Genomic DNA, 27,426 nt, shown 5'->3' on the forward strand with positions numbered 1-27,426 from the left:
CTGCAGTTTTAGTTACCCAAGGTCAACCACAGTCCGAAATATTAAATGGAAAATTCCAGAAATAATCAAAGTTTTAAACCTCACACAGTTCTGAGTAGTGTGATGAACTCTCACACGGTGGCCCACTTTGTCCCTCCCAGGACATGAATCATCCCTTTGTCCTGCCTGTTAGGACTTAGTAGCCAACTCATTTATCAGATCAACTGTTCAGGTGTGCATCACCCCTGATTATTTGGCTGAGTATAGATTTATCAGTTGAAAATCTCTCAATTTTGAAGGCATTGTTCTATTATTTGTTTGTTTTTTTTTTATTCCCTCTCTTTCTTTCCTTCCTTCTTTCCTTAAAGGTATCTCAAATTCAGTGGGTCCAAAGCCAAAATCAAACTCCACCAGAAAATCCCATTACCTCCAACTTTTAAAAAAATTTAATTTTACTTATTTTTGGCTGCATTTGGTCTTTGTTGCTGTGTGCAGGCTTTCTCTAGTTGTGACGAGCAGAGGATACTCTGTTGCAGTGCACGGGCTTCTCATTGTGGTGGCTTCTCTTGTGGCAGAGTATGGGCTCTAGGCACATGGGCTTCAGTAGTTGCAAGACACGTGTTCAGTTGTGGCACATGGACCCTGGAGTGCATGGGCTTTAGTAGTTGCTGTGCATGGGCTCAGTAGTTGTGGCACGCAGGATCTAGGGTGCGGACTCAGTAGTTGTGGCACATGGGCTTAGCTGCTTCATAGCATGTGGGATCTTCCTGGACCAGGGATCGAACCCATGTCCCCTGCATTGGCAGATGGATTCTTAACCACTGTGTCACCAGGGAAGTCCCTAATTCCAACTTTTAAATCTATCCTAAATCAAATATTTTTACTATGCCCAATCCTCTAGTCTGAATTACCATCATTCCTCTCCTGAACTTCTAATTGATTTTCCTGATTCTGTATATATTAAAATTGTAAAATATTTCAAACAATGTGTGGCTTTATACTTTTTACTATATTAAAAAGTATGAAAATCTTACATACACAATCATAAACATATGGAATTGCTTTAAGTGTTTAGCATACGCTGTTCCTACGCATGCCAGCAGCCTCTTATTGCAAACACCTGGGACTCTAGCAGCTGGAGTGTGTTCAATACACAGGTCAGAGAGCTGACAAACCTGGGAGCAGCCCCAAATCAACGAGTTAGGGATAAATACTCCGGGTTTCCTCCCCTCCATTTCCCAGATATTGCAGCACTATTGAGTTTGTTACCCAATGGGAATCTGCTCACTGACCTTGAACTGGCCTTCTTACCTTCCCGATTTTACTTTTCCACATACCAATTGGTGCTTTCTGGTGTCATTTATCAAATAAACTGCTTCATTCAAATTCTAGTCTCAGGATCTGCTCTGGCGGAGACCCAATATAAGACAGTAATGTACTCATTTTCTTGTCACTGGACTTGCAGGTTGTTTTGTTTTTCACCATTACAAACAAGGCTGCAACATTCTTCTACAAACTTCTCAAGATTTATGTAGGAGGTTTTCTCTTGGTATTGAGTGGAACTCCTGGGTCAAAGGGTATGTGCATCTTCATCCTTAATAAATATTGCCAACATTTTAACAGTCTGACAATGTTAAGTATTGGAGAGAATGTCACATCTGATGTGTATGGATGGTACCTTGCTGTAGTTTCATTTATTTTTTAAAAATTTATTTATTTTTTCTGTTTTTGGCTGCACTGGGTCTTCATTGCTGCACACGGGCTTTCTCTAGTTGTGGCGAGCGGGAGCTACTCTTCGTTGCGGTGCATGGGCTTCTCATTGTGGAGCATGGGCTCTAGGCATGCAGCCTTCAGTAGTTGTGGCACGTGGGCTCAGTAGTTGTGGCACATGGGCTTAGTTGCTCTGCAGCATGTGTGATATTCCTGGACCAGGGCTTGAATCCATGTCCCCTGCATTGGCAAGCAGATTCTTTCTTTTTTTTTTTTTTTTGTGGTACGCGGGCCTCTCACTGTTGTGGCCTCTCCCGTTGTGGAGCACAGGCTCCGGACACACAGGCTCAGCAGCCATGGCTCACAGGCCTATCTGCTCTGCGTCATGTGGGATCTTCCTGGACCAGGGCACAAACCCGTGTCCCCTGCATTGGCAGGTGGACTCTCAACCACTGCGCCACCAGGGGAGCCCCAAGCAGATTCTTTTTTTTTTCCAAGCAGATTCTTAACCACTGCGCCACCAGGGAAGCTATAGTTTTGCTGTAGTTTTAATTTGCATTTCCCCAATTACTAGTGGGAAGGTACAACTTTTTATATATTTTTGGCCCCTTGAGTTTCCTCTTCTCTAAATGGCTTGTTTCTTTTTCTTATCAGTATCTGATATCTATAAATTCTGGATACTAATAGTTTTCCGGTTATGTTCCTTGCAGAGAGCACCACTGTCTTCTTGTGGTTTGTAAGTCTTAGTCCGTATTGATTCCTATTCTTCTGTGTGATCTGTTTTTTTCCCTCTATGGAAGATTTTCGGACATTTCTTTTTATTCCTGATGTTCTGTAACCTAATTTTACTGCTAAGCATAAAGGGCTCAATTTATCATTTTAAGTAATTTTTCATGAAAATAAGTACATAATGCTACAAAAAATCTAATCACAACAGACATACCTAACGCAGAAAATAACATTCCCAACTTTGATACTGTCAACAGTTTGCAGCACGCTTTTTCCCACACATGAACATTTATTAAACATTTTGAGTATTATACACAATTTGCTTCTTTTATTTAGCAATTTTTGGCATTTTCCTGTCAGTACTTCATTCTTTTTAACTGCTGCAGATGTTACATTTTATAGACATATTGGTTAGTTATTTCTTATTAATCAACATTTGGGCTGTTTCTAAGTTTGAAAAAAAAAGTTGCAACAAATACTCTTGGGTCCATATCTTTGTTCAGGATTAATTTCTAGAAGTGGAAGTTCTGGGTCCAAACCCAGAATATTTTGAATTTTAATTGATATTGCTAACTTACACTCTAAAAAGTTTGTACCAATTTATAAGGCAGAAAATGCTATTTTTTCTGGATACTTAATCTAAATCTTTGCTAACGTGATGGGTAAAACATGTTTTAATTTTCATTTTTTAATTCTGTGAAGTTTAGTTTCTAACTTACTAATTTTGGTTTCTAGCAATATTCATTCTCAATTTATTACCTCTTTGAATTTTTAATTTTAGATATTATGTTTGATATTAGATTATTCTTTTTTGTAAAGAGCAGCCAATTCTTGTTCTATCATTGTAACATCCCATGCAATCTCACTGAAGATCAGGAACAAAGTTTTTTAAGGTCTCAAACCTTCTCCTTTAACCACTGAAAAGGTAGTCTCGTACCTGCCTCTTTACTATCCCTGTGGAATATCCTGGACTTTTCAACTTATTGACTCCTGGTCTGAGTGAAGGGAATTTTTTTCAGAAGTGTGATATAAAGTAATTCACAGTCCCTCTTTTGATCTAATTTAAATAACTGAATGCTAGCTCTTCTGTTTATAACCCATTTCTGACTTTTGGACCCATCTGCCTAGCTCCTAGTGCTATATATAGGCTCTGGTTTCAGCTCATGCTACCAGGGCACTCTCCTACTTTGGGCTGTCTTGGTAGATATTCTACCCTAGGCAGGTGCTGGTCACCTATTCTTGACTCTTGATGGGCATTCAGGAAGTTACAGCAAGATATGCTTCACAGATGGTATCTGATACAGTCTAGTTAAGATTAATGGGGAATAAAAGTACTTTGCTTAGAAATAATTATCCATAGATCTAAAGTCAACAAAAGTCTCTACAACAAAAAATACATAATTTTGCTGGGGGAGGAGGAGGCTTGAAATAGATCAGAAAACACTTTCACATTAATTGTTCTTTTCATATACTTCAAATTTGTACTTAATGCCTTTCTCCTCCTGGACATCAGAAGGAACACCTGGATATCTGTAAAAGAAAAAGATGTATAATTAAATATTATGCAAATACACTACACATGCAAATAGTAAGAAAAATTTCAAACTACAGAAAGTTAGAAAATAAAAAGTATAATTCTTCCTTTCCTTCTAACTCCTAGTTTTTCTCCCCCAAACTAACCACTGTTAGCAGTTTCTCTTTTATGTTCCCACTCTTGTCACCCAGCTAATATGAAATTTCTTAAGAACTTTTTGCAAGTCTTACATTTGGTATCAAATCTCTTGTGTGAACAAAGAAAAAATAAAACACAACCTTTAGCTGTTAAGAGTGGAACTGAAGTTGTGTGTGGTGCATGGGGATTCTTGATTTGTTTAATCAGTGGACACCACACTGCTCTAATTCCCCAGTGTGTGGCTTATTTCATATCCTTTACTAGAATCACTGTTTATCTGATCTTTTCTACTCCTAACACTCACTTAGGTGTGTGTTTCCTTCAGCTTCTAAGTCAAAACCCAGGCCCTCCTTTGGGTATATACTTAGAAGTGGGATTGCTGGATCACATGGTAGTTCTATTGTTAGTATTTTGAGGAAACATCATACTATTTTTCATAGTGGCTGCATCATTTTACATTCCTACCAACAATGTACAAGAGTGCCAATTTCTCCACATCCTCGCCAACACTTATCTTTTGTAGTGATATTTGCACTTCCATGTTTACTGCAGTGTTATCCACAATAGCCAAGATATGGAAGCCAAGTGACAGATGAATATATAAAGAAAATATGTATACATACAATGGAATATTATTTAGCCTTCAAAAAACAAGGAAGTCCTGCCATATGCAGCAACATGGATGAACCTGGAGGACATTATGCTAAGTGGAATAAGTCAGTCACAGAAGGACAAATACTGCATGATTCTACTTATATGAGAAATCTACAATGGTCAAATTCATAGAAACAGAGAGTAGAAGGGTAGTTCACAGGGGTTGAGGGAAGGAGGAAACAGGGAGTAGCTGTTCAAAGGGTATATAAAGTTTCAGCAAGATGAGCAAGTTCTGGAGATCTTCTGTGTAACGCTGGGCCTACAGTTTAAAATAGTGTATTGTACACTTAAGCATTTGTTGAGAGTAGATCTCATGCTGTGTTCTTATGACAACAAAAAAATTATTTTTCACTGAACACCACTGCTCGCCCCCCAACAAAAAAACCCCAAACCCGGGTCTTCCACTGAAGGCTGTTCTGACCACTCTTGTCCACAACCCTAATCTTGGTACACTTCTGTAGGCTTGTGCTGGCTGTATCCACTGTGCTGGAGGTGAGGGGTCAGGAAGACTTGCTTTAGTCAGGCTTGTGTTTGAACCTGGTTCTGCTGTGTGACACTTAGCTATCAATAAAAAGTCTTCATCCTTATAGAGAATTTAGCACTGTGCCTGATATATTAAGTGCTCTACAAATGTTACCCATTAATGATATTAGTTTGTTTTGTCCCCCTAACTATTTTCTAACCTCATCGTAGGCAGAGATAACATAGAAAACAAATTTAAGTCTCTTACGATACCCAACAGAATGCTGAGTAATAATAGGAATTAACCTTTTGTTGACCAATTAGAGATTATGCCATTTTGAAAAAATATATAATTAGAAACATGAAATAACAATAGCATAATAATATGTAAGAAAAAAAGGAGAATATATTTCAGAGGAAGAAGGTATGTTTGTGTTTACTAACCATTTCCTAAGCTGTTTCTGTTCTACTGTTTTAGTAGCAATATAGTTTTTTCTTTGTTTAAAGAAATGATTTTACTAGGCCAACTTTAAACCACAATTTTACTTTCTTAGATGAGTCACCAAAAGCAACATTTACATTTGTGTGTGTGTTTAAAATTCTCAAGAGTATCAAGATTGTCAGCTAACAAGATAAAAGCAAAGTATCAAATCAAAGCTATTTCTAAAACCATGAATAATAATGATTTAGAAATAACTATGCTATGGGCTAGATATGGTCACTAGTCATGGTAATAATGTTTATTTTCTCTGTGAAACGAAAATTTAATTCTGCTTAAGATTAATTTTACTTTCCACAATATTCACATATTCAGTCTGTTTTAATAATGATAACTACCTAATAATCATAATTCCAAACTTTTCTGAAGAACAAACTGTCTAAGAGCAACCTTTGAACTCCAAGTTTAAGTCTAACAGGATTTGGAAATACCACCTATTTATTATGAACCACCCAGATAGATGGTCTTTTCTAGAACCTTCAAGCATTAAAGAAACAAATGAATCAAATAATCATAAGATCTGAACTGACAAAGGAGCATGAGAATAATGCAGAGATGATTTGATGGAAGGTCTAAAATAGAGGTAAACAGAGTTCCTGGAACAGGAATCTATAAGAACCAAATCATAACTAAAAATGATGACTCTATAGGAAGCACAGGCTCAGGAGGAGAGGGATCTACAAATAATATGGACAAATACGCCAGGATCCTGTTGGACAGTCAAGAAATAATGGGAACGGAAGAGGAAACGTCAACCCATCTAAATCCTACTTCAAGTGTCTACTGGTGAGGGGCATCTGTCCCAGCTCTGGAGCCAATTACTGCCTCAAAGGCCTCTTCTGGTCTTTAATCCTATTTGACTACATGGTCACATGCAAGGTTGTTAACTAGAGGGAGAAGTCTGTTTGGGGCTCATTAAGTGGGAAAACTGCTGCTATAAAATATTTTGCTCTGATGGTTTGGTTGGATCCTAGTGTGAAATAGTTTGAGATAGAAAGACTTCTTCCAGGCAAGATGAATAAGGGCAGAACCTTAATGGACAGGCTGGCATGGTGCTGTCAAAAAAAACGATTGCATTGACAATGACCCACTGGGAAAAAAAGGGAGACACAAAGTAATACCATCTTACTTCGTTAATATTCTGCTTTTAGACTTCTACCACTTGTGGCTTCATCTACATTTTAATTTATTCTCTTCTTGCTTCACAGTAGTCCTCTTTCATTTTTATTTCATTATACTGGTGCTTTTATTACCAGGAAGTTTGGTGTTAATAAAAGATACTGTGTTTGAACTGAAACCTATGTAACCACAAGAGGCCTAGGATAGGGATAATGGAAGTCTAAACAAAGTGGGTAGCTGTGGGGAAAGAATGAAGGGGAGTAAAGAGTGATCAGAACTCATTTCTGGACAGTAGGGAGCAATTTTAAGTTGCCCAATGTAGAGAGATTTGGAAAGAAAGCTCCAGAATTGAGCAGTGTTACAGACGTCCAGGGACAAAGCATATTCTCTTTGCTTCAGAGGTTTCCTTTTTCTCTATTTCATGAAAGATTTATACTACTTCACATCTCCCTTATCCCTTAGGGGATTCCCTCCGTCCCATGTTAAAGAGGCTGTTACTACGTTGCTACAGGCTTGAAAGTACAGATGACTATGACGTGCTGCAGTGGAAGAAAGGACTTTTTATTTTCTTCCATAGCCTTGTTTAGAATGTCCATTTTGGAGCAATTTCTTTGAATTTTGGCTTTGGATAGCAATTTCCTATCTCAGTCTATTCACCATTAAAAATTTCTCAGACATTTAAAGAAGAATTAACACCAGTCCTTCACAAACTCTTCTAAAATGTAGAAGAGGAGAGAACACTTCCCAACTCATTCTGTGAGGCTAGCACTATCCTGATAGCAAAACTAGATGAAGACGTTACCGAAAAAAACCTACGGACCAATATACCAATATCCTTATGAATATAAATGTAAAAATCCTCAACAAAATATTAGCAAATGGAATTCAGCAACATATAAAAAGGATTATACATTACTACCAAGTAGGATTTATCTCAAAAATGCTAGATGGGTTTAACAGAAAAATCAACAGATGTAATATACCTTATTGATAGCATATTAAGTATTAATTATATATTTTGTCTTATTAATGACAAAAACCACATGATTATCTCAAAAGACTCAAAAAAAAGTATTGACAAAACCCAATACTCCTTCATGATAAAAACACTCAATGAATTAGAAATAGAAGAGATCTTCCTCAGTGTGATAAAGGGCATGTATGAAAGACCCACAGCTAACATCGTATCTCTAAGATCAGGAACAAGACAAGGATGTCTGCTCTTGCCATTTCTATTGAACATCATACTGGAGGTTCTAGCCAGGACAATTAGGCAAGAAAAAGAAATAAACAACATCCAGATTAGAAAGGAAGAAGTAAAACTATCTCTATTTGCAAATGATATATTCGGTATCTAGAAAATCTGAAGGAATCCATTTACAATCAGAATAAATGAGTTCAGTGAGGTTGCAGGATACAAGCTCAATAAACAAAAATCAATTGTATTTCTATATATTAGCAATGAACAATCTGAAAATAAAATTAAGAAACAATTTGATTTACAATAGTATCAAAAAGAACAAAATATTTAAGAATAAATTTAACAATGAAGTGCAAGGTTTGTACACTGAAAGCTACAAAACATTGCTGAAAGAAATTAAGGAAGATCTAAATAAGTTGAAAAGACATCAAATGTTCATAATACTGATGTGATGGCAATACTCTCCAAAGTAATCTACAGATACAGGGCAATCTCTATCAAAATCCTAGCTTGCTTTTTGGCAGAAATTGACAAGCTGATCATAAAATTCATGTGGAAATGCAAGGAACATAGAGTAGTCAAAACAACAAAGAACAACAAAGTTGGAAGACTAGTACTTCCTGATCGCAAAAGTTATTACACGGCTGCAGTAATCAAGACAGTGTGGTTCTGGCATAAAGATACACATGTAGATCAGTGGAATAGAACCGAGTGTCCAGAAATAAACCCTCACATTTATGGTCAACAGATTTTCCACAGAGGTGCTAAGACAATTCAGTCGGGGAAAAGAACAGTCTTTTCAACAAACAGTGCTAGGACAACTGGTGTGCTACTTACCAAAGAATGAACTTGGACCTCTTCCTTATAGCATATATAAATTAACTCAAACAGATCATAGACTTAAATTAAGAGTTAAAACTATAAAACTCTTAGAAGAAAACACAGGAAAAAATCTCTGTGAGCTTGGATTAGCTAATGGTTTCTTAGGTATGAAACCAAAAGGACAATTGACAAAAGAAAAAAAGTAGGAAAATTGGACTACATAAAAATTAAAAACCTTTGTGCTGCAAATGATTAGGAAAAGTGAAAGTCAATTAGGAAAGTGAAAAGACAATTCAGATAATAGGAGAAAATATTTTCAACTCATATATCCGATAAAGGACTTGTATCCAGAATATTCAAAGAACTCTTAAAACTCAGTAATAGAAAGATAAATAACCAAATTTTAAAAATGGGCAAAGGATGTGAATTGATATTTTTCCGAAGAAGATACAGTATATAAATCTCAAATAAGCACCTGAAAAGATGTTCAACATCATTAGTCATTAGGGAAATGCAAATCAAAACCACAATGAGATACCACCTCATCCCTACTAGGATAGCTATAACCACAAAGGCAGACAATAACAAGTGTTGGCAAGGATATAGAGAAACTGGAACCTTCGTATGTTGCTGGTGGGACTTTAAAATGGTACAGTCACATTATCAAAAGTTCAGCAGTTCCTCAAAATGTTAAACTATATGACCCAGTGATTCTTCTCCCAGATTATACCCAAGAGGAATGAAAATATACATCCCCACAAAAACTTGTACATGAATGTTCAAAACAGCATTACATTAACCAAAAAGTGGAAATAAATCAAATGTCTACTACTTGGTGAATGGATAAATAAAGTGTAGTAAATCTATACAATGGAATTCTTTTTGGCATGAAGTACTGATACATATTACAACATGGATGACCTTGAAAACAGTATGCTAAGTGAAAGAAGCCAATTCCATGAAAGAAGCCAATTCCAAGAAGGACTTCATATTACATGATTCTGTTAACATGAAATATCCAGAATAGGCATATCTATAGAGATAGAAAATAGATTTAGTGGTTCCTAGAGCCAGCAGGGGAAGGGAATGGAGAGCGACTGCTAATGTGTACAGGGGTTCTTTTTGGATGGTGAAAATGTTCTGAACTTAAGATTGTGGTGATGGCTGCACAACTCTGAATATACTAAAACCATTGAATTATATACTTCGAATGGGTGAATACTGAGATGTGTGAATCATTTCTCAGATGTTAATATTTTCTTTTCTAAGAGTCAAAGAGCCTGAATTGTATTTGTTTTAAGTTATCAAGGATCTTGAAGGGTCATAGCTTTGGAAAGAGGTCTAATCAAGAGTGACAGGGTTTACAAAGGTATTTAATATGAAGCTGATTCACACGGTAATCTATTCTTTTTGTTAGTAGCAAAAAGAAAGGAAAGAAATGAGGGATAGCAGAGATCAATATCCACATAATTAATGTGAGAATCAGCCATCTAAGCGGTACAAGAGAAAATAAGGTGGGACAAAGAAACACAGCTGATTTAAAATATATATATATATATGAAATCAATGTGATTTTTCTAAGTAGTCACCTTTGGAGACTATAAGCAAAAGCCTGTACTTTAGCCGTTTAGAAACTTTTTAGAGTTCTTAGAATTTCCAGTTTTCCTTAGACCTAGTAAAGAGCCCAAGAAAATCAGTCACCAACTTCATTTGATTTGAGACCATTACCTATATTACTCTTTAAAGTAATATACTTTATTCTAAAGCTTGGCCATCCATTTATTCAGACTTGGCTCTGAATGCGGCTTTTAGGAGGTATTTCCAAAATCAAACTTGCACTCAAAGAATGACTGTTTTCAACTGAGAGTGTTTGAAAGAATGTGTTAAGTGCTAGTCTAAAAGTGTTGATATAATAAATCTTCTACTCTGCATAGCCAACAGTTGAAAAGCGCTTTTAAACTAAAATGTTTTCAAAAGCAGACAGTTTCATGCTAAAATCAAAGTAAACTACAGAGTAAATCAAGTGTAACATCTTCCACCTCCACCACTAAGTTAGTTCCTTCATCTTTCACCTGAACTACTGTAACTGGTCTCCCTGCTTCACTCTTGCCCCCTCCAGCCCATTGCCCATAAACAGAAGAGTATCACTCTCTATTCAGAACCCTCTAAACCTGCCCTGGGTCTGATCCCTCTTGGTCTCCTCCTCGCTCACAATGCCCACCATGGCTTTCAGGTTCAGGGAACACGCCAGGCTTCTTTCTGCCCTCAGTTCTCTGCGCTAGCTACTTCTGGTTTCCGGAATGCTCTCTCCTGGAATGCCACTGCCGTCTGGCTTGCAGTTTCAGCCCTTTGTGTGGCTGGCTTCTTGCCATTTAGATCTGGTGTAGACATCACTCTTCAGAGAGGACTTCTCAGACTACACAGTATCTACCACATCACAGTATTTCAATTTACCACACAGCAACTCTTTGGATGTTTATCTATTATTTGCCACCCTCCTCCTCTACTATAAATGATGTAATCTCCTGGAGAATAGTGACATCATCTGTCTTGGTAAACACTGTATCCCCAATGCCTAAGACAAAGTCTGATGCTAAATAAGCACTGATCTTACAGAATGAACTAATGCCTATTCTCTAGATTTCAGTGAAGTCATTAAAACCTGAACATTCCCAAGTCTTCAACGTTAAAACATATCCAAAAATTCCTATAGTTTTTGTCTATAAAACACATTGCTACTTCGAATTCAATCTGAAGAGACATTCTCTTTTCTATAATTCTTAAGCAGGAAAGCCAAAGGTGCTTCAGACCAATGAATAACATTTTACTTACTCTGGGATAAGTTTATATTTTTCCAAATCAATCTCTGGAAAAAATGTGTCACTTTCAAATTCCTGCATGATCCTTGTCACAAATAGTCTAAGATGGCCTGGCTTGTTCATGGCTTCCTTTGAAATAAAACAAAAGGCATCAATTTCCTTATTTATCTGTGTCAAAAGTTATAGAAACTCTAATATTTTTGCTTTAATTACATACTGAAGTTTGTACTAGGTATTAGAGACATGCTACATATCTTGTTACCTCCAAAGCATGCTATTTAGTTATCCTATTCTTTAGTTTGGGACCCTGCAAAGTATGACTTAGTTGGCAATGGCCCTAATCATTTATCAAGAATTACAAGGGTGAGTTCAAACATACTCTGGGCTCTAGTTTGCTTACATGAACTCTTTTTTTCATTTTAAGCATTCAATTTTGTCTTTTATCTTTGGTTGTTGTTTAAGAATTAAAAACCCCAAATTATCTAGTTACCCTATATATACATGGATAGGATAGTAATTTCATGAGACCTTGACTAATGAAAATCCCAAGGGCATGCTTAGTACAGATTCATAAAATTTAATGCCTCGGTTTCTCAGCAGATAGTTACAATGCTAGTAGGTAATGTATTCTGTCTCTTGTTGCTAATGACTGCATTTGGCATTATATTGTTAATGACTTTTCTATTACTGCCTATAGTACTATTGATAGTTTATACAGAGAAAAAACTGCCCTGGAACAAATATCTTAAAATTCGAATACAAAGTCAGGAGTCCCAGCTGCAACTCTAAGAAAGCAATAACTCTTGATTTTGAAATAGCTTTTGAAACAAAACAAAAACCCATATACATATAAATTCAACTGTGTGTAATCCTTAAAATTCCATACAAAGGGCATAGAACAAATTTTACTTTTTATTTTCAATCCTATGGCTTACATTAAATCATTTATTCTCTTGCCCCAATCAAATCAGTATTCTACCAATTCTTACTGTACCAAAAATTAGAAAAATTGAAGGGACTAATCACAGCAGCATTTGAAGATCTGTATCAAAGTTAATGATATATGGCCCAACTTTTCTTTTTCTTTTTTTAACATCTTTATAGGAGTATAATTGCTTTACAATGCTGTGTTAGTTTCTGCTGTATAACAAAGTGAATCAGCTATACATATATATATACCCCCATATCTCCTCCCTCTTGCATCTTCCTCTCACCCTCCCTATCCCACTGCTCTAGGTGGACACAATGCACCCAGCTGATCTCCCTGTGCTATTCGGCTGCTTCCCACTAGCTATCTATTTTACATTTGGTAGTGTATATATGTCCATGCCACTCTCTCACTTCGTCCCAGCTTACCCTTCCCCCTCCCCGTGTCCTCAAGTCCATTCTCTACATCTGCGTCTTTATTCCTGTCCTGCCCCATGGTTCTTAAGAACCGTTTTTTGTTTTTTCTTTTTTAGATTCCATATATATGTGTTAGCATATGTATTTCCTTATTTATTTTCATTTTGGATGATCTGTCCATTGGTGAAAGTGGGGTGTGAAAGTCCCCTACTGTTACTGTATTGTGTTGATTTCCCCTTTTATGCCTGTTAGCATTTGCCTTATGTATTGAGGTGTTCCTATGTTGGGTGCATAAATATTTACAATTGTTATAACTTCTTCATTGATTGATCCCTTGATCATTATGTAGCGTCCTTGTCTCTTTAATAGTCTTTATTTTAAAGTCTATTTTATCTGATATAAGAATTGCTACTCCAGCTTTCTTTTGATTTCCATTTGCATGGAATATCTTTTTCCATCCCCTCGCTATCATTCTCTATGTGTCCCTAGGTCTGAAATGGGTCTCTTGTAGACAGCATATATACAGGTCTTGTTTTTGTTTCTATTCAGCCAGTCTGTCTTTTGGTTGGAGCATTTAATCCACTTACATTTAAGGTAATTGTTGATATGTATATTCCTATTACCATTTACTTAACTGTTTCGGGTTTGTTTTCGTAGGTCTTTTCCTTCTCTCGTGTTTCCTGCCTAGAGAAGTTCCTTTAGCATTTGTTGTAAAGCTGGTTTGGTGGTGCTGAATTCTCTTAACTTTTGCTTGTCTGTAAAGGTTTTAATTTCTCCATTGAATCTGAATGAGATCGTTGCTGGGTAGAGTAATCTCGGTTGTAGGTTTTTCCCTTTCATCACTTTAAATATGTCCTGCCAGTCCCTTCTGGCTTGCAGCTTCTGCTGAAAGATCAGCTGTTAACTTTATGGGGATTCCCTTGTATGTTATTTGTTGCTTTTCCCTTGCTGCTTTTAATATTTTTTCTTTGTATTTAATTTTTTTTTTTTTTTTTGCTGCACGTGGGCCTCTCACTGTTGTGGCCTCTCCTGTTGCGGAGCACAGGCTCCGGACGCACAGGCTCAGCGGCCATGGCTCACGGGCCCAGCCACTCCGTGGCATGTTGGATCTTCCCGGACCGGGTCACGAACCTGTGTCCCCTGCATTGGCAGGTGGACTCTCAACCACTGCGCCACCAGGGAAGCCCTTTGTATTTAATTTTTGATAGTTTGATTAATATGTGTCTTGGCGTGTTTCTCCTTGGATTTATACTGTATGGGACTCTCTGCACTTCCTGGACTTGATTGACTATTTCCTTTCCCATGTTAGGGAAGTTTTCAGCTATAATCTCTTCAGATATTTTCTCAGACGCTTTCTTTTTCTCTTCTTCTTCTGGGACCCCTATAATTTGAATGTTGGTGCATTTAAGGTTGTCCCAGAGGTCTGTGAGACTGTCAGTTCTTTTCATTCTTTTTTCTTTATTCTGCTCTGCAGTAGTTATTTCCACTATTTTATCTTCCAGGTCACTCATCTGTTCTTCTGCCTCAGTTATTCTGCTATTGATTCCTTCTAGAGAATTTTAAATTTCAATTATTGTGTTGTTCATCATTATTTGTTTGCTCTTTAATTCTTCTAGGTCCTTGTTAAATGTTTCTTGTATTTTTTCCATTCTATTTCCAAGATTTTGGATCATCTTTACTGTCATTACTCTGAATTCTTTTTCAGGTAGACCGCCTATTTCATCTTCATTTGTTTGGTCTGGTGGGTTTTTACCTTGCTCCTTCATCTGCTGTGTGTTTCTCTGTCTTCTCATTTTGCTTAACTTACTGTGTTTGCGGTCTCCTTTTCGCAGGCTGCAGGCTTATAGTTCCCATTGTTTTTTGGTGTCTGCCCCCAGTGGGTAAGGCTGGTTCAGTGGGTTGTGGAGGCTTCCTGGTGGATGGGACTGGTGCCTGTGTTCTGGTGGATGAGGCTGGATCTTGTCTTTCTAGTGGGCACGACCATGTCCAGTGGTGTGTTTTGCTGTGTCTGTGACCTTATTATGATTTTAGGCAGCCTCTCTGCTAATGGGTGGTGTTGTGTTCCTGTCTTGCTAGTTGTTTGCCATGGGGTGTCCACCACTGTAGCCTGCTGGTCGTTGAGTTGAGCTGAGTCTTAGTGTTGAGATGGAGATCTCTGGGAGAGCTATCGCCATTTGATATTACATGGGGCCGGGAGGTCTCTGGTAGACCAATGTCAGTCTCGGCTCTCCCACCTCAGAGGCTCTGGCCTGACTCCCGGCTGGAGCACCAAGACCCTGTCAGCCACACGGCTACTAGTGTTGGAATGCTCCTGCAGAGGCGGGGGGTGGCTGGGGCTCACCGTGGGGACAAGGACACTGGCAGCAGAAGTTCTGGGAAGTACTCCTTGGTGTGAGCCCTCCAAGAGTCCACCATTAGGCCCACCAAAGGGCCTGTAGGCTCCATTGCTGGTTTGCCTCAGGCCAAATAATCCTGGTCCACCTTTTCTGTACAAAGTCAGATGGTAAACATTTTAGGCTTTGTGGGCCATATGGTTTCTTACCTTTGTAGGCAAAAGCAGCCATAAACAACACTAAACCAATGGGCATGGTTGTGTTCCATTGAAACCTTATTTACAAAAACAGGCTGGTAGTCCCAAATGTTCTGTAAGTCAATGTGGTGTGAGGCGGATAATGCAAAAACCTACAGATTCTACTTCTTTATTATTTATATAAGTACAGATACATCAAATTATATAAATGTATTTAAGTACTTATATTGTTTAAAGAATACATTTTCAAGTGACTATGGTATTGAATCATTCAAAATGTGATCGGCACTCAGCAAATAAACAACTTATTTTCTTAGAAATTCATTCTTGGCTGAAAAGATCAAAGGAAAATGTCCATTTTCCCCCTATTACAAATGGAGAATGTTAAAGATTGTAGAAACAGGAACCCAAGAAACAGAGTTTTTATAATGCCACCTAGGATCCTGGTATATACTTCTTTCTAAAATAATTTGTGTTCATATATTATGACAAGCCACAAAGGGTAGGGGCTGATTTTTCCTCTCCATAAATGTAATCTTTCCTCAGTGTTATAAAAGAGTTATAAAATTCTATTTATTATCCTCAAAAATTTTTAAAGCTGGAAGTCATCTGGTATCAAGAAAAAGGAATATTTTCTATTTAACACAGTGTCTTCTCTTATGATACGAAATCATGTAACACTTTCCCCCTACCCTCACTTTATATGAAAATTGTTGAGGGAAAGTCTTGTGCTTTGAACAAGTTCACATACATCTAGTCAGTGTATCTCAACGGAGAGCCACAGCCTTTCCTCGGTAAGGGGCATAATATTTATCCTTGAGGAAAAGACGATAGCTTAGTGTATTTAGGCACATCCAGGGAGGAGAAGACAATGCAGTGCAAGTACAATTCTCAGGAAGGATTTAGAATGTTTTTAAAATTGGAAACATCAACTATTTTGAATTGAAAATAGACTGGTACAGACCTAAAAACTTACTTTAAAATTTTCATTTAGTTTGTATGATAGTATCAAAAAATGAATAGTGCAAATTGGCAATATGTCTAACTTCCAGGAGAAATAACGTGCTTCCTTTGCTCATGGCTTAATTTTTTAAAGTTGAGATGGCAGGGAAGCTGAAAGAAAGAGGGTAAACTATTTCCTTATAGTCACAGATAACGTTACTTACCTTATAAACAGAACTGCCTCCCACTATCCAGACCATGTCCACTGTATTTGTTAATTCTGGTTGCTCAATAAGTTTTAAGGCACCATCCAGACTTTTGGCAAGAAAATGAGCTCCCTTTGGAGGTTCCCTGAGATTACAAGAAAGAATTACACATAATTTCTATAAACCCCATTCATACTAGTCAAATAATCTGACTAGGAGGCAGTAATTATAAAATTAAAATCATCATAAATATGAAAACTTTCAATAAAAAGCATTTAACATCAGTATGGCCCATGGCCAATAATGCAACCCACATTTGTGTATGTATGGTCTACAATGAATCAAAAACAGAACCACTTGTGATACTGCATGATATTTGTGGTGGAAGAAAAATCACAACAGTAGTTATTTCCGGAGGGATGGGGTAAAGATTCACTGGGAAGGGGCTTGAGGCAGCTTTCTGGGAGTGACAGTAATGTCCTATATCTTTGATATGGGGTTACATAGGTGCATATATTTGTTAAAATATAGCAAATGTACATGTAAGATTTGTACATTTCATTGTACATAATATTTATTTCAAAAGAAAAAAACAGTAAAGTAATACTAAACTCTAGTTAATGAGATATATAATGAATTATTTAGGGGAAAATATACTAATGTCTGCAGTTTACTTGGAAAAGCATAAAAATAACAAGACTGATGGATGGTTGGATGGATGATAAAACAAGTATAGTATAAAATAATCTATGTGGTAGAATCTATGTTGTGGGTATACAGGTGTTTACTGTAAGATTCTTTCTATAGGCTTGACAGTCTTCAGATAAAATGTTGGAAAAAGAGTGGTATGTTTGAGTGACTGTAGTTTGGAATGATATTCAAACTGTTAATAAGTAGTTACCTTTGGGGTGTGGGGAAAGGATTCTCCTGTTTCAGACAATATAGAAATAAATGAATTATCAAAAAATGAGCATGTTATTACTTTTGTAATTAAAAATCCCAAAGGGGAAAAGTCAATTAATTTATTGTTTATATTGACTAGCTCAGTCTCTCCCAACCTCCAAAAATGTTATTTTGGTGAGAGTTTGCAATTCCCTTTATAAATGAAGAAACATGCAGAATTGGCTTTCAGAGTAATTAGACACAACAGAAATTACAATTCAATGTCAAGTTCTTAGACTGATGCTTTTAAAAAATAATGTAATTGCCTTTGAACTAGTAGTTCTAACGATGATTAACTAAGAGCTAATGGGGACTACTCATTCTCTTTGCTGCCTCCTTTCTCACCTTCTTGATATCTATTTGACTTACTTCGCTCTTTGTCATCTCTCAAGGAGTTAAGATAGCACAAAGAATATATTTTGATTCAAAGCTGAAAGAAGACACGGAGACTAGGATGAAGCTAAAGGAGCCAAGGGATCCCCAAAGGTATCAGGGCAGTTGCAGTGACTAGGATGGACCAGGCCATTCGAGGGGAGAACTGAATTTAGAAGAAACAGATTTGGAGTTGGGGGGAGAAGACAGTCTAGTTAATAAACCAAGTTTACAATGACTTTGAAAGAGTCAAGATGGTTTTAGTAACTGAGGATGTTTAAATCAGGACTGCTGACAGGAGTTAAGGTAGGATGTAAATCGGTGATTTAGGAACTGACATACAAGGAAAACCGGAAGAGGTATTCTAGAAGTAGGTGGATTACGGCAAAATGATTTAGAAGGTGGTATACGTGGTTGGTGTGGACTTCAAAGAAAGGGGACAATCTTTTTGTGAAGACTGTGGAACAATGGCTTGAGAATGATTCAAGGGATTAAGGTAAAGACTACTTCTTTGCCCTTTTGCAGTGAGTCTAAAAAGGAAAACAAAGAACAGATTAAGGATTTGTTTCAGATTTTAGATATAACAAAGACATTGAGTAAATGCTTTAGCACAGTATTCCTACTTAGTGGTATAGAAATGTTTCACAAGAAACACTTGACCCTAGATGGACAGAAAATTAGCAAAAATTTGAGCCAATGGTTCATCAGCCTCTTCACAGCACAAATCCTAGAAACTAACACAATAAATACCACATGGCAAGCACTCAGTATTGTTACTTATTTCATTGCTAAATTTTCTTTCTATCATTCTCAATCTGATCCAGATTGGATTCCCTCACAAAGGACAGTTGGTATGTGGTAGCACACACACTCTACATCAAGAAGTGTGTGGCCATGCTTGATATTTTGCTTGTTACCCAGAATCTTGAATTCCCTGAGGGTTGGCATGAAGATTAAAAGAGATAATGCACATAGCAGGCACTCCAGTGATACTTCCATCCCTTTCCTTAAAAGCCCTATTCAAGGGAGGCTGCTTTTTACCTGATGGATAGCTGTATTACAAAGAAAATATCTAACATTTATTGAGTGCCTACTTGCTCTGACAAGTAGTAGGGTCAGGCAGTGCTTTATACTCATCATACCATTTAATGTTGCCAGCAGTCCAATGTAGGCACTATTATCCCTTTTTACAGATGAGGATGTTGAGGTTGAGGGATTAGGTTGCCAATAGTCACACAGCTAGGAAATGGTGGACCTAGGATTTGAGTTCCAGCAACCTGACTTTGGGGCCTGAGGGGCACTTCTTATTCAGATAATAGGCTTTCAACTGGTGGTCATGGGCTACAAAGGTGTTAGATTCTGGTTCCCTCAGGCCTCAGATGGTGTGGCCTAGTTTAGGCAGAGCCCTCAGACCAGTGTTTTCTGGCCTTGAGCTGCCTCATTTGATTACTCTGGGGTATTATATAAACATTATCCTTTCCATTGTGCCTGATGAAAGAGGATGGCAGATAGAATTCTGCCCCAATTTCCCTGAGGACGGTTGGGAAAACAGTTAAAAACAAAAACCCTAGGCTAGAATCACATCTTAACCAGAATTCAGAAGTATGTTCACTTTAAGACCTTTAATACTCAGTCTTTAAAAATGTGATTTCTAACTATTAAAAATTGATTCAAATATGCTTCATCCTCATAATTGAATACTATGCGGCCACTAAAAATATTTATAGAAATTAATCTTTTAATATATTGAGTGGGGAAAAGGCAGGTTACAAAGTGTTGTTATGTGGGATGATTCTATTTTTATAAACTGACTACAGACCATTTATTCCATGAAAATTCTGGAACCCCTACTTTGCTAGGAGATATGCCAGGTGCTTGAAATAGAGATTTAAAAAAAAAAGCACTTCCTGTACCAAAAAGATTCTGATGGGAGGCAAAGAAATAGCTCAGCAGTGCCCATAAAAGTGAAAAGGACATGCACTGGGGATGTATGGAGGATGCTAGATGGGCACAGAGGTTGTGCATCATCTGGCTGGGGTGACAGGAAGAATTCTCTTTGGAGTCTGATCCCTTAGCTGAGTCTTGAAGGAGGTAAAAGCATGAGCAAAACACAGAAGTGACAGGCCACTATAAATATTATTGAGGCTTACATTAAGGTTATTTAACACAAGAAAGCTCCAGGAAAACTGAGAGAAGAAAAGTAATCTGTGGTGAGGTTTAAAATACTAAAGGACAGTATAACAGAGCAAGGTCCTGAGGACAGAAACAAAATGGAGTCTAGAATAAAACAGTGGAGGCAGGGGAAGGAATTGATTTTAAAAGCAGGGGATTTTTCTGTCTCAAGATTAAGGGAAGGAAGAACAAAGTGATACGTTAAGGTGAAAATAAGATCATGAGCCTGTCCATTGTGATCTCATTAATATTAATATTTTCAATAAGCTACAAAATTATGTAATTTTGGTAAAATAGCAAGGACTGGGGGAGTAGGACCTGATATCTGTAGGGTACCTTCTGTGTGCCAGAAATTTAACATATAAAATATTAATTAACCCTCAAAATCACCCTAAGAAGTTGTCATTAATCCCATTCAGTAGATAAGAAAGTTGAGGTTCAGCAAGGCTCAAAGTTAATAGGTGCCAGAACAGGTATTAGAAGCCAGGTTGCTAAGTCTTTGCTACACCAAGTATTTGAGTGGTGGGGAAAGAACTGAAGCTTTATGAAGAGAAGAAAGTTTTAATCACTGTGGAGAATATGATAGCACGACCCTAAAAAATGATTCTGCTATGAAATGTTAGACAACTTCATGGACTGAAGACAGTTTACAACATCTTATATCATGCAGGCAATTTTGGATTTTCTAAAGATGCTGCCAAAGCTGCAGCATTGCAGTAAAACTTCTTTATTTGATTTTTGGTTCCAAAGACTTTAAAGCTTATTCATGTTGTAGCATATATCAGTACTTCATTCCTTTTATTGTGGAATAATATTGCATTGCACGGATATAGCACATTTTGTTTATCCATTTATCAGCTGATGGACATTTGGGATGTTTCCACTTTTTGGCTACTATGAATGATGCTGCTATGAACATTTGTGTACAAGTTTTTATGTAATCATGTTTTCATTTCTCTTGGTTATATACCAAAGAGTGGAATTGCTGGGTCATATGATGATTCTATGTTTAACATTTTGAGAAAATGCCTGTTTTCCAAATGTGGCTGCATAATATTTCTTTTAAAGCCACAACTTGATTGTCTAGAAAGCTTTAAGAAAGGCATTTTTCCTATACCTTATTAAGGGAACAGTTATGCAAAATGACTAGTATCTGGCAGCAAATTTTTGGATTACTTTGAGGATTCAGTTTCTTTTTACATTGTGGGGTGGTGGTGAAAAATTGAATGTCTCTAAAAGCTTGCATGAGCAAGAGATTTACATGTATATATCTCCCCCCTTTTATTTAGGACCTAGCAGTGCCTGGCACATAGCAGGTGCTCAGGATATGTGTGGAACTGACCAGCAAGTAGGGAAGCAGAAGGAAGGACAAAAAATAACTCTAAATTTTTTCTCTAACTGGTATCCCTGTTTCCTTGGTGTGCTTGGTGATAAAGATTTTAAATTTTCTCTCTGCCTTAAAAAAAAAAAGTGAAATGCACCAACAAATGTTACATATAAATACATAAGAAACAACTGAATCCAATTACATACACCATAGGGGGGTCATAAAGAAGAAATAAGACTCATCATTTGAGGAGATATGCTGGCCCAACTGAACATCTACCCCACTGAGATTTCTTTATGTTTGTTTTAGCTCAAGCTGGCCATAAATAAACTTGAGTAGTATTCAAGAATATGTTATTAAAGAGTCTCTGGGAATGGCAATACGGTCTGTGAATTTGGATTCTATGAAGTAAAGATATAATCAGAATATCCTAGCAACCAGGAGAAAAAGAACAGCATGAAGATCGGGGCAGATGGCAAGATGCACAACATATTCCCCACCACTCAAAGGCAATCAGTGAAATATTCTGGTATACTTTCTTCCAGGTTTTTAACCTATACCATTCTAGGAGGGATTTAGCAGAAAATCTATATAGGCCTGAGTCCCCTTAGGCTACAGCTGTGTAGTGTTTTTCCTTCCGTGGTTGGATAGTCTTCAGGTGTTCACTTGCCTAGGCTATAGTACTGTTATTTAGACACTAATCTAGGTGTTGCTGTGAAGGTATTTTGCAGATGTGATTAAAGTTGATAATTAAATGACTTTTATCTGGGTGGACCTAATTCAAGGGGTTGAAAGGCCTTAAGAACAGATCTGAGGCTTCCTTGAAGAAGAAATTTCACCAGTGGGCAGCAGCTTCAGCCCCTTCTGCAGAATTCCTCCCTGCCCTTCCTGATGGCCTGCCCTACAGATATCTGGACTTGCCTACCCAGCCCCACAACTGTGGAATTCCTTGCAATAAAATTCTTTTATCTATCTATCTATCTTCTACTGGTTCTGCTGCTCTGGGTGAACCCTAATAATACACATGGGAAAGGAATACTATGACCACCGTTATTAAGCAAGCAGTGTCCCAGGATGCTGCATTTTTTCTGTGTGATTATATTATTAGTTTAAGAGAGAATAATTACCATGCCAGTCCTAAACCTTCCCTTATGGTATAATTCAGGTTCCCCTCTCCCCCCCTACAGTAAACTCCTGCAAAACCCCTTGGGGTTCCAGAAGTTATTTTAGTGGGCTGGGACCAATGTAAAAAATAACAAAAAGAAACAAAATAGCATTCAGTTTGCACTACATGTAGAGTAAATGCCATGGAAGCCTTGGTGAAGGTAAAAGCACTGGAGTTGACTTGATGAAGAGTCTTAATGCTTTTACCTAAACTGCTTCCCCCTCCTCACCCTGCCAAGTCCCCAGGGCATTTCCAGGCATCCAGAACTATGTTACCTAATGTTAAATTGGTAAACAGGAAAATTCCTCCCCCAGGCCAACTAGAGACACTCCCTAGAATTCCTAGGAAATGCTTCCATTTCAAAACTTTGAAAATTTTAACCTTCAGATGCTGGGTAAAGAACAAAAGCACAAAATATTATTTGGCTGTTGTGGTAAACTAGAAATAACAGGGCACAAGACTAGGACCAGTTTTTAGCCCATCCTAAAATTTACATCTTATTGCATTTAGGGCTAGGTACAGAGAGGGGATAACCACTTAAGTTTGTCAAGTTCCATAATATATGTATTTTGATTTTACATGAAACTAGAAGAGTTTATTAAATTACATTATATAACTGATATTTAAGTCTACTGAATAATGGTTCAAGGAAACGTGCAAATCTATTATTACCATAGTTAGATTTAATGTAATTTGTCAAGGTGATGAAATCAGTCACTTGAGTAACAGAATAAGTTACTGTCATATGGCATAAATAACTGCTTATTTTCTGTAATCACCTTTATGATATTAAGTAGCTTCATCCATAGTTACATTCATACTATTTTATTTTGTCCTATACTGACCTCTACCATAAGAAACAGAACATGATTTTCTTGTGGTGACTTTATGGTACAGTACTTACTTGAGTTCTCTACTGAGAACTATATTAATCCTGTCCTTTAATGGTCGATTCTTCTCTGGAATGGAGAACCAGGTTTTCCTACCCATAATCACCAAATTCTGTTTACCTGTAAAATCACACGCAAAAGATAAATATATTTTGGGAGTGTACATATATATTTTTATATATTCATACATATATGCATAGATGATTGTCATAGGGACACCTAGTGGATCTGCTTTAAAAAATTAAAATTTAAAACAGCTTTATCAAAATTTACCATTTGTCATCCATTATCTAAGTCTATTAACTGTTATTTCCTTTGGCTTTAGCCAACTTATAACCAATATATACTTTTCATCAACTGTAGTCATGTATATTATAGTAGTTAAGAGTAAAGATTCTGGGTTGAAGTGCTCAAATTGAATGTATTCTGTCATCTACTAGGCGAGTCATGTTTATCTCCTGTCTTATTTTCCTTATCTATAAAACGGAGATAATGGTAGTTCCTACTTGTAGAGTTGTTGTGGCGATTGAAGACTTATAATACTCAGCATCTAATATGTACTGTAATAACTGATATAACAGTATTATTCATATTTGCATACTTTATACATTTAAATTAGTCATTTTTTTTTAAGACAGCTGCTTAATATTCCATGCAATTAGCTTAAAACTTTATCAATTGTGCCTCTGTGCATCTAGTTCAAGTATAACGCTTCTATAAAAACTATACACATGTAAAGCTTCCATTTTTGTTTAATTACTTAGGAGAAAAAAAACCCTTGGGAGTCAGGTATCTGGATCAAAGGAACATACTCATTTCTATGATTCTTGATATGTTCTGATAGACTATCAAAAGGAGTGCATGTATGTTTTCTTTTTTCAATGTAGTTTTGTTTTATTACTTTTTAAAAAAATTATTTAATTTATTTATTTTTGGCTGCGTTGGGTATTCGTTGCTGTGCGTGGGCTTTCTCTAGTCGCGGTGAGTGGGGGCTACTCTTCGTTGCAGTGCACAGGCTTCTCATTGCGGTGGCTTCTCTTGTTGTGGAGCACGGGCTCCAGGCGCATGAGCTTCAGTAGTTGTGGCTTGCGGGATTCAGTAGTTGTGCTTCACAGGCTCTACAGCGCAGGCTCAGTAGTTGTGGCGCACGAGCTTAGTTGCTCCGTGGCATGTGGGATCTTCCCGGACCAGGGATCGAACCCCTGTCCCCTGCATTGGCAGGCGGATTCTTAACCACTGTGCCACCAGGGAAGTCCCTGTATCTGTTTTCTTAAAGAATCATCGTTAGTTTGATTTTATTTAAACAAAAACACTAAATTTACAAACTGCAAGTTGTAAGACTAAGCATTTTTCAGGTTTTGCTTCACTACTCTTACCAAATATTACCTCCAAATGTTGGAAAAAAATTTTTTCCTCCAAGAACAAACAAAAAACCCCCTGTAATTCAGAGTACCCTTATACAATATGCACTATATTTTCAAAGACAGAGCTTTACGTGTTCAATAAGGAGATATCAACTATTAAAGATAATGGAGCTAATAGGTGAGGAATTCTGATGAGGAATATGGCACAGACCTGACCTAACAACTAAGGTAGAGATGATAAGTGAAGGACATAGGGAGGCGTTTAAAAAAAAAAAAAGCCAAGACGTCCTTGGTACCCTTTCATTCATTTATCCAAGTAATACTATATTTACTGAAAACCAGCAAACAGGTCAGGCATGGGATGCTCTTCCTATTAGCAGGCCATACTTAGGATTCTTGGGAGTGGTTCATGTCAATTTTTTAGCTTCAAGCTTTTGCCATCATGTCTCCAACTAGTGACTCAAGGGCCAAATTGAAGTACCTTTTATCTGTCCTGTTATAGTTATGCTGCATCTGCTCCTTTCTGATTTAGTTTCCCTGTTTACTCTGCTATTCCTCCTCTAATGAATAAACACACATGTCTCTTAGGTTTTTTCTCCCTCATGCCCACATTCTTATCCTTGGTTATCCTCTTCTCTCCAGTGGCTCAATTCATCTAGTTCCCCGTGCCTGAAATTGTCCCGGATATACTACAAGCACTTTAAAATCATCATCATTACAGCTGCACGCTATTCCCCACTCCTTTATTTCCCATGTCACCCAGACTCTCAAACTGAAAATCTGAGAGTTCATCTTTGATGCCTTCCTGCATCACCTTTAACTTTCTAATCTCCAAATTGAGTATCTTGTAACCACTTTTTGGACTTTTGTCCTCTCCATTGCCATTCAGGCACTATCATCTCTTCCAGCAGCTATTTCAAAGGCCTGTTCTGGTTTCCTTTGCCAGCGCTAACCTCCACAGAAGCCTCTACCTAGCTTCCAATTTTGACCAATACCTGAGTTGTACGCGCGCTCACATAAAATTTCAAAGAAAATTTTTCCAAAAAAAAATGTTTAATGAATCTTGGGAACTGCATCCTCATTTATGTGAGGACAAAAGGTCCCAGACTAACATGAAAAACTTTTAAGTAAAATTTGCACTGGTAAGCTTCCTTAGGCAAGACCCTTCGCAAATTTGAATCACTTAAAAATCCCACATTACCTTCTACTGAAGAGGTTGTGGTCATTCTTTGGAAATACCTGTATTCATTCCTACAAGTTAGAGAAACACATGGAGTTACTCAGAATGGGATCCCGTGGGCTTCAGCTCTAACGCACCCGACAAACTGTGCGCTGGGGGGACCTCCAGGACTGGGACTTTGCTCTGGGGTAGGACGCGGGGGTAAAAGGCCTAGCGGGGCAGCTGGAGCGGGACGGAAATAAGTAACTAGCCGCCAGGCTCCTGACGCGGAAGGAAGTCTAAGCCTACCTCCCGCCAACTCAGGTCACGAGTCCGACCCCTTCTTTTCGCAGCGTCGACCCGGCCCGGCCCAGGTGCCCCGATTAAGCTCCGATCCAACACAATCGACCCACCTCCGGCCCAGCAGGTACCTGAGCGGGGGCCAGGGCAGGTCCCCGTTCTTGCCGATGCCCATGTTCTGGGACACAGCGACAATGCAGTTTAGCGGACGAACCATGATAGCAGCAGAAAACACTTCCAAGCTAGCACGTCACACTGACCATGGGGATTACCCGCCAGCTTGGCGCGAAATTTTGGCCACCCCGCCCCCTCAGTCCTATTTGTGCAGGCGAGACCCCGCCTTCGTCCCGCCCCCCGCCCCGGCGCACTGCAGGGTTGCGACGTGCTCGCGCCCGCAGACGCCCTGGGAACGGCGGCCGCGGGCTCGCGCTCCCAGCTCGTCCTGCTCCCGGGCTGTGGCTGCGTGCTCCGCGATGTCGCGCCGGAAGCCGGTCTCTGGTGGCGCCGCTCCCGCCGGCCCAGGCCCTGCAAGGCAGTCGGTTTTGAGCAGATTCTTCCAGTCTACGGGAAGCCTGAAATCCACCTCCTCCCCAACGGGTGCAGCCGAGAAGGCGGATCCTGACTCTGATTCCGCAGCGCCCCCTCTCCCGCCTCAGTTGCCGCCACACGTGGTGGGTTCGGTCCAGGGCGGGGCGGGGCCATCGGGGAGTGGGCGCGACCATACGGGCGGGGGCGGTGCTTGTGGGTGGAGCGGGACGAGGCGGGGACTGTGCGCGAGAATATGCGAGATGACTGGGCCAGGAGGGAAAGGGGCGGGGCTCAGGAAGGAGAAAGAGGGAAGAGGCAGGGCGGCATCCGTCCTAGATGCAGTTCAGACATTTTAGGGTAATATTACAGTTGGGGTAATAGATTTGAGGCTAAGGTCACACCGGCTCTTAATGGCAGACCTTAGCTCATTCTGATGAGGTTAGAGTCAAAGGATACATATTTTAATCTCCATCCTCTCCCCTCCCCCCCCCGTTTTTTTTCTGGATTGAGGGTTGAAGA

General features: G+C 38.4%; 2 protein-coding genes across 8 annotated transcripts in view; one reads left to right on the forward strand and one right to left on the reverse strand.

Moving 5' to 3' along the window:
• Positions 1–2,724: 2,724 nt before the first annotated feature.
• Positions 2,725–26,994, reverse strand: DHFR (dihydrofolate reductase). Of its 3 annotated transcripts, none has more exons than XM_022593744.3 (6): positions 26,493–26,994; positions 26,122–26,171; positions 23,571–23,676; positions 16,707–16,833; positions 11,680–11,795; positions 2,725–3,948 (listed from the first exon to the last, which is right to left on the reverse strand). In XM_022593744.3, the coding sequence occupies exons 1-6, from the start codon at positions 26,594–26,596 to the stop codon at positions 3,870–3,872; spliced, it is 582 nt and encodes a 193-aa protein (XP_022449452.1). In that variant the 5' UTR covers positions 26,597–26,994; the 3' UTR covers positions 2,725–3,869. The 3 variants fall into 3 exon arrangements, with proteins under 3 accessions (XP_022449452.1, XP_022449456.1, XP_022449474.1); XM_022593748.3 differs by having other exon boundaries at positions 26,511–26,695; XM_022593766.2 differs by lacking the exon at positions 26,122–26,171 and having other exon boundaries at positions 26,511–26,597.
• The window catches only part of MSH3 (mutS homolog 3), a 182,999-nt gene continuing 182,336 nt past the window's right edge, over positions 26,764–27,426 (forward strand). For 3 of the 5 annotated variants that reach the window (XM_022593737.3, XM_022593729.3, XM_089909079.1), the window contains exon 1: positions 26,764–27,050. In XM_022593737.3, the coding sequence (XP_022449445.2) occupies positions 26,853–27,050 (198 nt within the window). In that variant the 5' untranslated portion in view covers positions 26,764–26,852. The remainder of the gene's footprint in view (positions 27,051–27,426) is intronic. The other 2 variants (XM_022593721.3, XM_022593739.3) reach the window with 1 other exon arrangement.

This window comes from Delphinapterus leucas, chromosome 3 (assembly GCF_059928025.1).
Source record: "Delphinapterus leucas isolate spDelLeu-1000000601 "Yukka" chromosome 3, BTC_Dleu_Yukka2, whole genome shotgun sequence".
Classification (NCBI taxonomy): Eukaryota; Metazoa; Chordata; class Mammalia; order Artiodactyla; family Monodontidae; genus Delphinapterus; species Delphinapterus leucas.

What these genes read in the sequence shown, in the direction of transcription:
- DHFR (XM_022593744.3), bottom strand. Translation starts at nt 26,596, where the DNA reads ATGGTTCGTCCGCTAAACTGCATTGTCGCTGTGTCCCAGAACATGGGC. An exon ending in AGGTACCTGCTGGGCCGGAG is followed by an intron (nt 26,172 to 26,492) that starts GTGGGTCGATTG and finishes TCTAACTTGTAG; the next exon opens with GAATGAATACAGGTATTTCC. An exon ending in GAGGCAGTTCTGTTTATAAG is followed by an intron (nt 11,796 to 16,706) that starts GTAAGTAACGTT and finishes TTTATTTCAAAG; the next exon opens with GAAGCCATGAACAAGCCAGG.